Source organism: Merops nubicus, unplaced genomic scaffold (genome assembly GCF_000691845.1).
Source record: "Merops nubicus isolate BGI_N331 unplaced genomic scaffold, ASM69184v1 scaffold7715, whole genome shotgun sequence".
Taxonomy (NCBI): domain Eukaryota; kingdom Metazoa; phylum Chordata; class Aves; order Coraciiformes; family Meropidae; genus Merops; species Merops nubicus.
In genome coordinates, this window is record NW_008608907.1 from 94060 (window position 1) to 107271 (window position 13212).

A 13212-nucleotide genomic window follows, 5' to 3' on the forward strand; every position below is an offset into this window, starting at 1 on the left:
GAGAAGAGGGAGTAAGATAGGACTCAGACAGCTGATTTCTCCCTGTCATTGTGCCTAACGGGGATGTAAGTGAAACAATAGTTCCATCCTTCTCTTTCCAGTGACTGCTGGGTTTGTCCAGGTACCTGAATACTCTTAAGTCCTGGTTGCCTCAAGTTTGACATGGCTTGCTCTGTGGGGTTTTTTTTGTTACTTTCCCCTTTGCAAGGTCAAAGGGGGAAATACTTTGAATAAACCCACAACCACTTCATTCATCTCTCTCTCTATCTTTATGAGATTGCTCTACTCTTCCCTTTACTCCATGTCTCCATTTAGTCCTTTATGTCTGTGCCTGATTTCCTCAGTCTGGAAAACTTCATCAGAATTTGATTCCAAAATCTGATATAATTAGAACAACATCCAATAGCACAGACCATGGTAGCAGTAATAAGCTCATTCAACATTTTGATATTTTGTTAGAAAGCATTACCCTAGGATTTTAAAAACAGAATACCAAACCACCTGTATGTAAAACTGGTTTAGAACTTTTTTTTTATTAGTTAAACAAAATTTGCAGCAAATTATATTATTAGTATACAGTCAGGTATGTAATTGGATGGTAGTCCAGGTCAGCTAGACAGTCTGTTGGTTTTTTGTTTTTTTTTTTTCCAAATGGCATGCATTTCTGCAGTGCTTTATGTAATTTCCAAATGTGTATCTGAAAACAAAGGCTTCCTTGAAAGGTCATTACAAATGTGTAAAATGTGAGAACAACAAAAAACTCTTTTCTAGGTCTGTCAAATACTGGTAGAAAGTTGAGGATCAACTATTTTTCTGAGTCCTGAGGTATGTTTATACATTTGTTCAATGATACCCATACATGTGCTGAATAAGGAGTCTTAGACAATGGACACAACATGTTTGTGTCAGTTCAGGACTCGGGCTCAGCTAAGTGGTCCTCTTGAGTATCATAGCAACCCACTCTAATTAGAAGACTGTGCTGATAAGGTTATATGCCTTGAAGCACCTTATTCAGCCTTTTAAACTTCCTCAGGTATCTCTACAAGACACAGTGCTTTGTAGCCTCATTTTCAGATTGCTTTTCAGGTTCTCTTTATTTATTTCTCTAAACAGGCAAGCTACTATTTTATTGTAGTACCTGATGCTTGGGTTTTGGTTTGGTTTTTTTGGTTTTTTTGGTGGGTTTTTTTTTTTTTTTAGTGCATCTTGATTCTACCAAGGATTTCTTTGACATTTAGTACTAAATGAATATTTTTCAGGTACTGAAATGAGAACAGAATAGGCTTCAAGCATATTTTGAGGGCAGTGTGAAGAATAGCTGCATATATGATTTTGAGAGTACATGTGTGCCAGTGTCATTTTATGGAATAAGTACAAGAAGTGACCTCTGACAAGTAACACCAGCACTGTTGTCACTTCAGAAGTGTAAGAAAAGGACATAAATAGATACAATGTACCATGAAATGCTTACAGTATTAGGAATTACACAATGCTACGAGGGGTTTCAGGAGCAAGGATGACTTTTCCAGAGTTTATAACATAGTTTTAAAGATTGTTTGCAGTAGTCATAATAAATAGTATAGTAGTGTGTGGTTTTAATATGGATTTTTGCCCCCTCTCTGCACTAACCTCTCTTATTTTACTGTTGAATTGGTTTCTTGCTGAGTATTTCTCTTCAGTGTTTGGAGGATGGGTTTGTTTTAAAGGCCTCCTGAACTCTCTGTGAAATAATCGGAGTTGTGGTTTTTTTTAATATATATATTCTTGCTACATATGGAAAATATCAAAATTCAACTCTCTTATCACTGTTGACTTCCCTTCTGGGTTCACTTCTCTCAAAGTATGGATCTTTAAGTTGTAGCAGAAAGCTATAACTCAAAATAAAGTTGACTGACCCATTTAAAGTAAGTTTAGATAACTAGTGGGAGGATAGGAGAGGATGGAAACATACACATCCCATTCCCAGATTTCTCTGGCTTCAGAGTCTGTTCTTGGAATGGAAGAATCTATATTCTAATGTATGCCTGTTGAGTAACCTGCCTTCTGTCTCTATCCTGGTGCTGTCTCTTCTCCGGTGATGAACCTTCCCTTGACTTAAAGCAGCCCTCAAAAACTTGGGAGGAAACACAGGTCTAAATGAAGAGAGGCATTAACTTTCTAGGAAGTACATTGCTCCTTCCTGCAAGGCAACTGGAGCACAGTGGGCTAACGCTCCAGGAGGCAGAAAACAGGAGAAGAATAGGCATATGGCACGAGGCAAGATCACTGTATCTGGCCAGTCAACGAGTTAGCATTGTCCCCTTAAAAGATTGAGACAATAACTTGACGGAGATATGATTGTAGAGCCTCAAATCACCTGCTGCATTGGGAAAGTAAACTGAAGAGTGAAAGGTTACAAAAGGGAGGGAGGAGAAGCGATTGTTCCAGTCTTCCAAGTTTGTCAGATGACACCTATTTTTACCTGTGCTCTGCCTTTAGGTAATACCATGACAAATGAAAATATTTCCAGGTTGCACTGTGGAAGTTGATTGCACAGATATTTTTGCTGAGTGCAGTGAATTGCCTGGCCAGCCTGCAGAACAAAGCAGAGCTTTCTCAGCCTGGAGACATCCACTGGGAATGAGGTTGAGTAGCAGCACTTCTCAGGGAGGCATTCAAGCAGTTAGCAGCCTCAGCACTAGCATTTTTCTTCCCCTGTTGTGAGCATAATAGTAACGGGCAAATCTGGAGCATCTGAGCCTACAGTTTTGGCTGCCTATGCCTCTGTTGTGCTGTGGCAGTATGGCGTGGGCTGCCATTAGGCTCGTTTCTTCCAGTCGCAGCTTCAACTGTCAGAGACAGTGAGTCACTCTGAGGAGTCTAAGGGTAGCATCAAACCAGAGGAAACTCTGCTGGCAGTGGTTCTCTATGCATTATCTTCTTTCCCATCTGCTAGCCATAGTATCCAATAACGAGAATGAGCTGTGAATAATGAAGGAGGGAAGAGAGTGGTTAGTGGAGAGAAGGCTTAGGAGTGGGGGAGTGGCTCAAAAAGGAAGGCAGAGTCAAGAATGGCTCATGGGGCCAGGGTCTGAGGACACTGACCTCCAGGGGAATGACCGAAGGCAGAGTATTTGTCTTTGTTTGTAAACTAGTCACCTTTTCAATCTCAGTGTGACTGAAGGGGAAGGAGGTGGGAGGTCAGGGGTGTTTTCTGTTTCCTCCACTAGAACCATGAAGCAGCTAAGCCATAAAAGCCATTCATCATGCTTCTGCTGTCACATCAGGCCGTCATTCCTCTGTTCTTTTGCCTAGAAGGCAAATAACTTCTGTGTTGTTCTTTATACAGCTTAGAGTTTAGTCTCATCATGGACCCAATGGAAGGTTGTTAAACACTACTGGAGTAGGAATAAATAAGATTATATATGCTTACTGAAACTTTTCCTAAATGATGGAGATAATTTCTCATCTTGAAAGTGCTGCACTTCAGGTTTTTTTGTCCCCTCCCTACAGGCCATCTAGCAATGAACCCACATTAAAGAGGGATTCCACAGGGCTGTACCAAGCTCTCCTCCCACTCCCATCAAAGAGATTCTGGTGGACGCTGGACACTTCTTTCACTGAAGTGGGTGCACTAGGGCAGGAAGCTATCTTTCTTCCATTCCATCTCCTTTTTTATTTTTTTTTTTTGGTAGATGTAGGCTCTTGACAGCACTGCACTTTTATGTTTATTTTCATAATTTTCCTATTCTTTGTGTGAAGCGATTTTCGTGGGCACAGCTGGGGTTTCAAAGTTGGGGAAATGGAAAATAAATCTCTAAGGCTGCAGGCTTAGATGTTGATTCACAAACTGTTTAACTTGACTGCATATGCTTTTCCGCAAATTAAAAAACAAACTCTTGCCCTGTGCCAACAAAGGAAGAAGAGTGATAAAGACTTGGGAGTCCTTTTGTCAGCCACAGATCTTCTGGAACCAGAATATACAGATACTTCAGTAAATGTGGTTTTATTTTATCCAGGGGAAAAGCTAGAAGTAAGAGTCTGAATGTGCAGAGTCAGCTATTGTTTTAGCACTGCACTCTGTCACCCCACACAGCACCTTCTGAGCCATACTCCTGTCATATGTTTTTGTTTGGCAGCCTTCCCAAGAAGAGGAATGAGTGATGTCTGCATGCTGTTTCACTTAGCCAACCAGTCATTCTTTATTGCTGCTTTCAGTGAATGCATAAGTTGTTGCTTTCTTTTTGTTAAGTGCCATTGCCTTGAATTTGAAACTATTTTAAGAATTTGTTTTAAAGCACAAACAATGTAGCAACAGTAAACCCAGAGGTTGTGACCTCATAATTAAACTGGTGATCTCATAATTAAAAATAAGCAGTGAGAGTGCAGCACATATTTAAAGAACTTGAAGTATTAAATCTGTAAGTTACAACTAAATGGTGCTTTTGGATATTCTATGGTTAAACGCATGTTTTTCAGCAGAATATTATTTTCTCAGAGAATAAAGTAGTTTTAAATATTTCTGTTGTATAACTGTGAAGAGATCTTTTCAGACAGTGCTGTGCTGATGGACATTCACTTAAGGTATTCAGTTTAAACTAGGTCTAAACACCAATGCTTCTCATGGTAGTGTGGCATAGCTGCAACCTAGTGGAATGAAGTATGACTATGGGTTTACTGGTGTTGACTCTGGCTTTTTGGAAACATTTTCTGTTGGACTGTTTTGATGAGGAAGTCAGGGGGAATATTTGAAAGCAGAAGAAAGCAAGAAGGAAAGGAACAGGAATTGTTTTCAGCAGTCTCAGGGATTTGCTCTGGGGATTTAAAGAGATGAACTCCTTTCTCCAGTAGCCAAAGATCTTAAAGTCAAGTGTCCAGATTTGGATGCAAAAGACAGGAATCCTTAGCATAATCCCAAACGAGGTCCCTGGTCATCTGGATGTTTCATTTCACATGGTGCTGACTTGTGGCAACAAGACTGATTTCAGGAATCTCAGCCCAAGCCATGTGTCCCTACCTCAACTCACTGTTTCTGCTGGTACATTTCAGTGATCAGATTTGAACAGTTCGAACAATTCTTTCTGTGGAGATAGCATGTAAGTAATCTCTGTCTCTCTGCTTTATACTGGCTTTCCCTTTATGGTAAACTGGATGTGTGAACTAATTTGGCTGACAAAAGCTTTTTTTCCCCCCATCTCTGGGTTGTGTTTTAGCCTGGATCGCTTTCTGTGGTATGTGCAGCTGCACAAGCAGCAGTGCTGCCTGCTCAGTTGCACTGGCACATGGGTCAGGGTGAGCAGCAGAGGAAGGGGGGATGAAGGAGGCTCTGTTGAATCTAGTCTGATGTCTATGGAAATCCTCATCAAGCCCCATGTGGAAAAATGGCAATCTGCAACCTGCAGAAGGAAGAGATAGCTTATAGCTAAAGGAAGAGATAAATAGTGAAGGAAATGTGAGGAAAGACTAATGGAAATGAAACACTATTAAATTACATTTTAGTAAATACCCTGATGTTGATAGTATTGGAAGAAAGAAGCTTGTGTAATAAACAGCACCAATTTGTACTAACATCACATCTTGCCTGGAAGTAGCAGTATGACTGGGTGACAGCACTGGCATGATTTCGTTTTGGGTAGAAAAATTCAGTCTTGGGAATGACAGGCTCTCGTCCTTATCAGTGCTGATTTCTTGGTTTAATCATTCTCTATCAAGTAATGAAATGTACAGCTACACAGATACTGGTTTTGTGAAAGCAGTTTGTGCAGTTTTCCTGTAGCACAATTTTGCTGTTAGGCTTTAGCCAAGGAGATAATCCTGTTCATGGCATGGGTGCTTGGCAGCCTCAACAAGCACACGTGTATGCGCTTGCCTCGGAAGAAGCATATGGTGGCTCTGGATGTGTGAGATTTCGGAAAAGCACATTGTCTCTGGCAGGGCTGGCATGGTTGGTTGTATCTGAGAGAAGCATCAAAGCTAGTTAACAAGCAGCAGATATTTATACCCTGTGGCCCTATAGCACCTTCTCATGTTCATTATAAATTTACATTGAGTATTTCATGCTGTCATTTTTTCAAGCAGCTAAAACTGAATTTGGAAGGGATTCTCCAAAGCTGCTATAATTCCTGCAGCATTAATACTAATACTGGACTTGCATATCTGGAAAAGGACTCGCATAACTGTAAAAGTCAATTTTGTCTAAACCTATACTGTCTATTTTGTATCTCTCACCTGTTCTCTACCTAAATGTACATAGTTGTGTAGCTTTCACAACCTTACATAAGGCAGGTGAGAATAGGAACAGCTTTTATTGCTGATTCCAAAACTCCTGTGCTTTTGGTGCTCTGCACATTTAATAAATACCATTCTCACCACAGCTGTCCAGCTAGCAGAGGTGCTGTGGAACCCAGCTGCTGATCAGAAGGGTACCATCAACACTCACTGTCTGGATGAGACTTTCCATCTTCCTTTCACTGATACAGTTTTACTGATGGTCTTCAAATAATTGTGTTGGTGCAGCTGAGGGACTACATTGTAGTTTGCAAATGAGAATGAAGAATTAGTTCAGGAAAATGCTAGGCCATTGTAGAAAATTCTTAGATAAAAGAAGTGAGAATGTGAAATGACTTAATTTTTCTAAGCATCTGATATATGTGGTTTCTGCTGACAGATATTTGATCAAGGTGTCTAAGGTACAAATAGGTAGCTCACATTATTTTTTAGAAGAGTCTGGTATTAGCTGGCAAAAAAATCCAGCTTAAAATCCCTTAATGATTTAGTTACTTCTACAGTTTGTCTCCCTTTATCAGCTTCTTTGCATTCATTTAATCCCTTTTCCGTGTGAACTAGCACTGTAAAGTTTGCTACACACAGTGGATGCTTGTGCCATCATTGAGAGTTTTTCCATAGTGAAATGCTGAATAATCAACAGTTTTGCAGAAAACCTAAGGCTGAACTTGCCCTTAAAGACCAAATAAGAAAAAGTAAGAATTGTTCCCACAAGTGTCTGTAAACATCCAGGCTTCTTCTATGGCATATTTGTAAAAAGTCTTCTGTATTACTAAAGCTTCTTTTCTGATAAATACCATTCTGTTATTTTTGAGCAAAATGAATTTTTATTTCTCAAGTAAAGTACTAGATGGCTTTTCTTCAGAGAGCACTCCTTTAAGTTAAATGAAAGTGAAGTTTCTCAGCAGTATTACTTGATAACTGGAACACAGAAAACTTTTTAGCTTGAAATGCTGTTACACTGTGATTCTAAATAGATAATCCTTTAAAAATCACACTAAATACTAGAAAACAGATGGCTACTTAGCACAGTGCAGTGTATTCTCTTCCCTACTCCTGAAAAATCAGGAAGGAAATATGTCTGAGAGTGTGCACATGCATGGGCCATGTTAATGTGTATAGTGTCTGTGCCTCCTTTTTGGTTTCTATCTAAACTGCGCTCAGCTAGGACTCATCTGCCTGTGTTGTGAGATTAAATAGGCTCAGATTGTCTACTGACACTATGCACGTTGTCTCACCTGTTGGTATACACCTGCCTTGCAGTAAACATGTGGTGGCCTCAGAAAACCACTTCTATTTCCCATTCATGCTCCCACAATGGCTTCCCCAGTGGTGGTTCTTCAGAAGTTAAATTTGCAAACTTTGAGGTTTGGGTGCTGGCCTTAAAAGTATCTGAAATTCTGGTTTCAATACCAAACAAAACCAAACTCACAAAACTCCACCATAAATCTGAAGGGATGCAGTGTCTGACTGTCCAGCTTAGGCTCAGCCATGCAAGCTGTTGTGCACATCCTGGGAGGAGCAGAATGCCACCACTGTCATTAAAGCAGTCTCCTCTGATGCTAGCCAGAGCCCTGCTGGATTTCATTTGGAAACTACAGCTATGATTGCTGGAAGGAGGCTGAGGGCATAGTAATTATGCTGCTGTCAAATTAATTTGAAGTATTTTGACACAAATGCAAGTTGAAGCTAAATGAACATCTCCATCTCAATGAATTTGCTGAGGTTTAAGCAGAAAACGGTTTTGATGTTGGCTTACTGACAACGAGGAGTGGAATCCCTTTTGCCTTTGCTATTGCTGTTAGTCCTTGACTGCAAGCAAACAGCACCCAAAAAGCAAGTTAACAGGCATATTTTTCATTTTTTCCACTGTGTTCAAAACTGCCAGTGTTCAACAAGTTATGAATATATTTAATAATCAACCTGAGAGAACTTTCATCCCATGATGGCTGTCCATGTCACCAAGTATTCTATTCAGCTTAATGGTGCCAGGAATTACATCCAGGATATTTGCAATGCGTTATCTCCAATCCTCACTTGATTTTTTTTGCACTGCTTGGATTCCTGTAAAAAGGCTGAAATCAGGAATGTGACATCATTCTATCCAATTAAGGTGCAATAATCATATAGTCAATGTGTTCGGAAAGCATCTTATGGAATATCTTTAAACCTTACGCTGAAATTTCATGTCTGAGGGGTTGTTTGAGCCTTAGTAGCTTTTAACTGTCTTACATTTAAGCTTCTTTTCTAGTGACGTCTCTGTTATCAGAGTTCTTTATTAACGGAAAAGCAGACTACTTTTAATTTTTCTAAAATTCACTCATAAATATGAAAAGGTCAGTCAGGCATAATCCCTTCAGCTGATGAGTCTTTGCAGAAAAAACATTGCATCTAGACGGGCATTGTAAAAATGTGATTAACTGGGGAACTTCCTATAAACGCACCAGATAGTTTGGTATTCACAAACTGGTTTATTGTCTTCGTCGGAATAAAATTAAATACTTCTATTTTGTGTTCTGGTGCTTTTTGTATTGCTTGAGGTTACCAAGTGTTCTTCCCCAAGTAGTGTCTCATTAGATTTTGTTCAGCGCTTCTTCCATGTGTGTTGTTAATTTAGTATGCTAGAGCACAAGTTACTGATGGGATGCTCCCTAGAGTATTGCACACATCTCTGGCCATCTATGGTCAGCACTGGAGTGGCTGAACTGGTGATATGATCCTTCCTCCATCGTCCTGTTCCTCTTAAAAAAAGTTGAAGAGATTGGCTTGTTTAAAATAGGCTATAGGGGTCATAACTGCTCTCTCCAAGGTCGTTCAAAACAGGAGAGGGAAAGATGGAAGAGTTATTTACTCTAAATAAACAGAAATGGTGGAACAAAAAGTAAATGCTTGATCTGACCACAAAAAACTGTCTGTAGAAAATGTATGAAAGGATTTTTAACAGCCTGCATGTGCGAATCTGCATCTGCCTTCAGACAGAAGCCATAAAAGCAAGACACGCATTCAGTTTGAGCTGATTAACTTGAGGTGGATACTCCTGGAGGCTGAGGTTGATCTATCTAAGTGACTTGTGATCTCTCTAAGTGTATCCTAGAATGCGTTTGTTTTTTTTTTTAGCGCCTAAAGTTCTTTGCAGTATCAATGCTACTATTCCAAATATCTATGTTAGGAAAAAAAAAAAAAAAAATTCCTTGCTTCTTGGAAGACCCTTCCATGGCAGCTTTCTACCTTGCCTTGTCAACTCATTGTATAGATTATCTTTATTGTAAAATGAAAATTGATTTGTCTAGTGATCCCTGTTAACCCGGTGGAGCTTGCTTCCTTGTATCTGCAGTGTGTGTTAGCTCTTCATTCTTAAAATTACATGGCAATAATTTTCTTCCTCCACTTCAGTCAAGAGTGTAAGCTCATGTTGTCAACTTTGTAATCCTCAAATTATGCAGCTCCTAAATGACAGAGTAGCTAAAATCATGGTTACAATTCACTTACCTGTAGCTGAATATCATATCCATCACCAGTGCCCTTTACTTGATTTCATGCTTTAGCAAGCCTGTTTAACAAGGATGAATCTAAATGAGAGATTCAGATTTCTCACTCAGCAGACAAGATCCTGATTTCTCTTGGCTAATGTTCATGCTTGTATTGTTCCCTTGTCTCTGCAGCTTCCTATTGTTGAAAAAATAAGGGTCATTGCTCAGAAGGTGTATGGAGCTGAGGACATAGAGTTGTCTCCCACTGCGCAGTCACAAGTTGATCGTTACACCCGGCAGGTAAGAACACCAGTGAGTTATGGAGTCACATGCCTGCTGGATGAGGGTCTTGGGAAGCCTCGGGGTGTGAAAGGTTCTCAGATTGGAGTGTTTAGCCAAGCTTTGCCAAAACGTGTGAGCTCACCCATGGTGCCAATCTGTGGAGGTCGGTATGCATTGGTTTATGGTGCAGTGCTGTACTTTCTGTGCAGGGTGATAATTTTGGGTTACTACCTTAAATGTGATAACTGCAAATCTGCAAAAGTAGCAGCTAGTTAATGTGTCCGATTTTAGCATATCAGTGTTCATTTGTACCTGCAAAAAATGAGTTTGCAAACACAAAAAGGCCTGTGCACAGCTGTGCGTGCTAATAACAAAGCTTCCAATATTTGTAAAATCTTTTGTTTTCCTTCTGTTTGTATTATTTCCAAGGGGTTATGAATGCTAGAAGGTGAAATAGATCACTGTTCCTAAACCATGTGGGATTGGGCTTTGATACAGTTAAAGAACAGTTTTGAAACCATGTGGAGAGGTGAATGTATTTTCTGCACATAAACAAGGCTGGAGCCTTTCTGTCAGAAAACAGAGATTCTGGACAATGTATTGTGGAAAAATTCCTGAGTATACTTCATCAGCCTGGTCAGACAGGCAGAAGTATAGCTGTCTTCCCTGTAATGCAAATCTCCTGAGAATTAATTAGATTTTTCGAGATGGAAAAGAAGCTTACTTCATGTACTTGAAGGAAAATAATCCACGTCTTTCTCTTTTCCTGCTGTGATTCTCTAATCCAATTTTCAGTCTAAATGTTAGCAGTATTAGGAAATATTTTCACAATGTCATTAAAGGATTATCGTCAGCACTGGGCTGCAGAGGCAATTCCCTGCAGTGCCACCTCTCCTCCAGGCCTTGTGAATCACATCCCTGTTTACCAGGGAGCTGAACAGAAGAGTGGAAGGTACCTGACTCAAGGTTAATCAATAACCTGGGAGGCAAGCAGTGGGGGGGAGCTGCTGTGAGGGCGTTTCTCTGATTTTCTTCCACTTTTTGAGTAACTACTGCACTGTCATTAGTGAAGTGGTTACAATCGCTTCACACAGTTTTTGGCTTGTTTGAAAACAACGAAAAGCATCACAAGCTATTTGTGTTTACCCCACAGAAGACATTAGTACCCTTAGAGAGTTTGGGGCTATGAATCCCAGTCTCGAGTGGGTGGACTGGGTCATTAAAGCCCAGAGAAAAGTGCCATACTCAAGGTTTATCAAGTTGGTGTAGGTTTTTTGTGGTACCCATGGAACCATAGAAAATCGTAGAAAAAGATTCTGAAAACAGCACACTCTAGCTGTTGCATAGGCCATTTTTTGCACCTAACTCTAGATTGAGAACCCTCTCTAGAAGATGGATAACTCTACAGCCAAGTCTCTAGAGACAAAGGCCTGATCAGAGAGAGAGTAGCATGTGAAATACAGTATTCTCTCAATTTCTGAAATATTAGCTGTTAAGAAACAGAGGTTAACTATCGCTGTATGGATTTTAGGATTTTTAGAAGATGCTGATAACAAAGTGAAAATGTATTGTGTCTTTACTGTAATTTTTAAAACATTCTTCTTTTCTTTCCCTTTTCTGTTAGGGATTTGGAAATCTTCCCATTTGCATGGCAAAAACTCACCTGTCCCTCTCCCATCAGCCTGAGAGGAAGGGTGTTCCCACTGGATTCATTTTGCCAATTAGTGATGTGCGAGCCAGTATTGGAGCAGGATTCATCTATCCTTTGGTAGGAACGGTGAGTGTGTTCAACTAAATTACTCCTCTTCCTTTGACCCAGCTTGATAGGAAAGTCAATTTCCCATTTGCCTATAAAAATAACGTGTAGAACGAGGTGAGGTCTTGGGGATTTTTAATAATTTTATTCTCGTACTTTTTTGTAGCTCTGGATTGATAAGAAAAGAGAATTAGGAAATTGTAATATCATACACTACCTTTGACTACAGGATCTGAGAGAATGACTTGCTCTTGGTCCTGTTTCTGATGTTTTTGAGTTAAGCTAGGATACTTAGGCACCCTCATGCTGCTGAAAAATTAATTTACATGTCTGTTGCCTTTCCTTATTCAAATTGCAGCCTGTAAATAACTGTAGCTCCATTTTTATGTTCTAAGTGTTAACTCTTTCGTCTGTAATTACAAAGCATTCTGTAACATATTTAGAAGAAAGGAATTAGGAAAAAGTGCATAACTATAATGATTACTTTTTAGTTGATGAGCTTCATCTATTCCCAGTCCTTGTGAACATCTCTGTTGATTCTGTAAAACTAAATTATGGTGGGAAGGGATAGATATTCTTAATAACTCCAGAAGTAGTAGCACTTTCATTCTCCTTTTTAGAGATTTAAACAATGAGGTGCTAAAGAAAGGCATTTATCATCCTTTCTTCCTATCTGTCCCTAAAAGTACAGACTCAGATTAGGAAGCTCCTGATATTTTCTTCTCAGACGTGCCTTATTAATGTAGCTGAGAAGCTAGTTGCCTCATGCCTTTTGCCAGCTACACTACGCACATCTTACTCCAAACAGAAGTTGAACTGCATCTGACATCTCGTAGCATGACTTATTAGTCGTGTGTAGCTGATTCAGGGGAGAAGGGATGCAAAAGCCATCACGTTTCCGGAAGGAGTCCTCTCCCAATGTTATCTCATCTTCCCAGAGCACAGCCTGACTTCCTCGTGTAGCAGTACACTTAGGAAAGGTTGAAAGTTTCTAATCTATTGTTTTGAATTCCCTCTGAAACAATCAAGTGTTTGAAAGAAGGAAGGAAGTACTTTCTGACCAGGAGAGTTCCTGGAGTTCAGGAAACTGTGTGACTTTAACACGCTGGACGTGGGGATATGCTTTCCTTCAGCATGGCCACGTTACACACATCCACCAGAAGTGGAGCACAGCTGTCTATTTAAAGTGTGGAAAACCAAATTCCAGTTACTGGTGACAGAATAAAATTTGTCAGAAGTTCTGGTATCTCCTGCAGGGCTAAGATTCAGGTTTGCGCTGGAAGTTATGTGTCATAAAGTTGTGAGGAGGAGTGAATGTGAGGAATGGGCAGCAACTACTTCAAATCCATGAGGGGGCTATTCTGTAGGATTTGAGAGTGAAACGTTCTTGGGTTGAGCATTCTAAATGAGTCGCACTCTGCATGCTTCAACACAAACTAG

General features: G+C 40.0%; 1 protein-coding gene across 1 annotated transcript in view; it reads left to right on the forward strand.

The window, feature by feature from the left end:
* MTHFD1L (methylenetetrahydrofolate dehydrogenase (NADP+ dependent) 1-like) overlaps positions 1 to 11793 on the forward strand; it is a gene marked incomplete at its 3' end in the record, with an annotated part of 105709 nt that extends 93916 nt beyond the window's left edge. The window contains exons 25-26 of the mRNA XM_008940405.1: positions 9927 to 10034; positions 11641 to 11793. Of these exons, the coding sequence (XP_008938653.1) occupies positions 9927 to 10034; positions 11641 to 11793 (261 nt within the window). The remainder of the gene's footprint in view (positions 1 to 9926; positions 10035 to 11640) is intronic.
* Positions 11794 to 13212: the final 1419 nt, after the last annotated feature.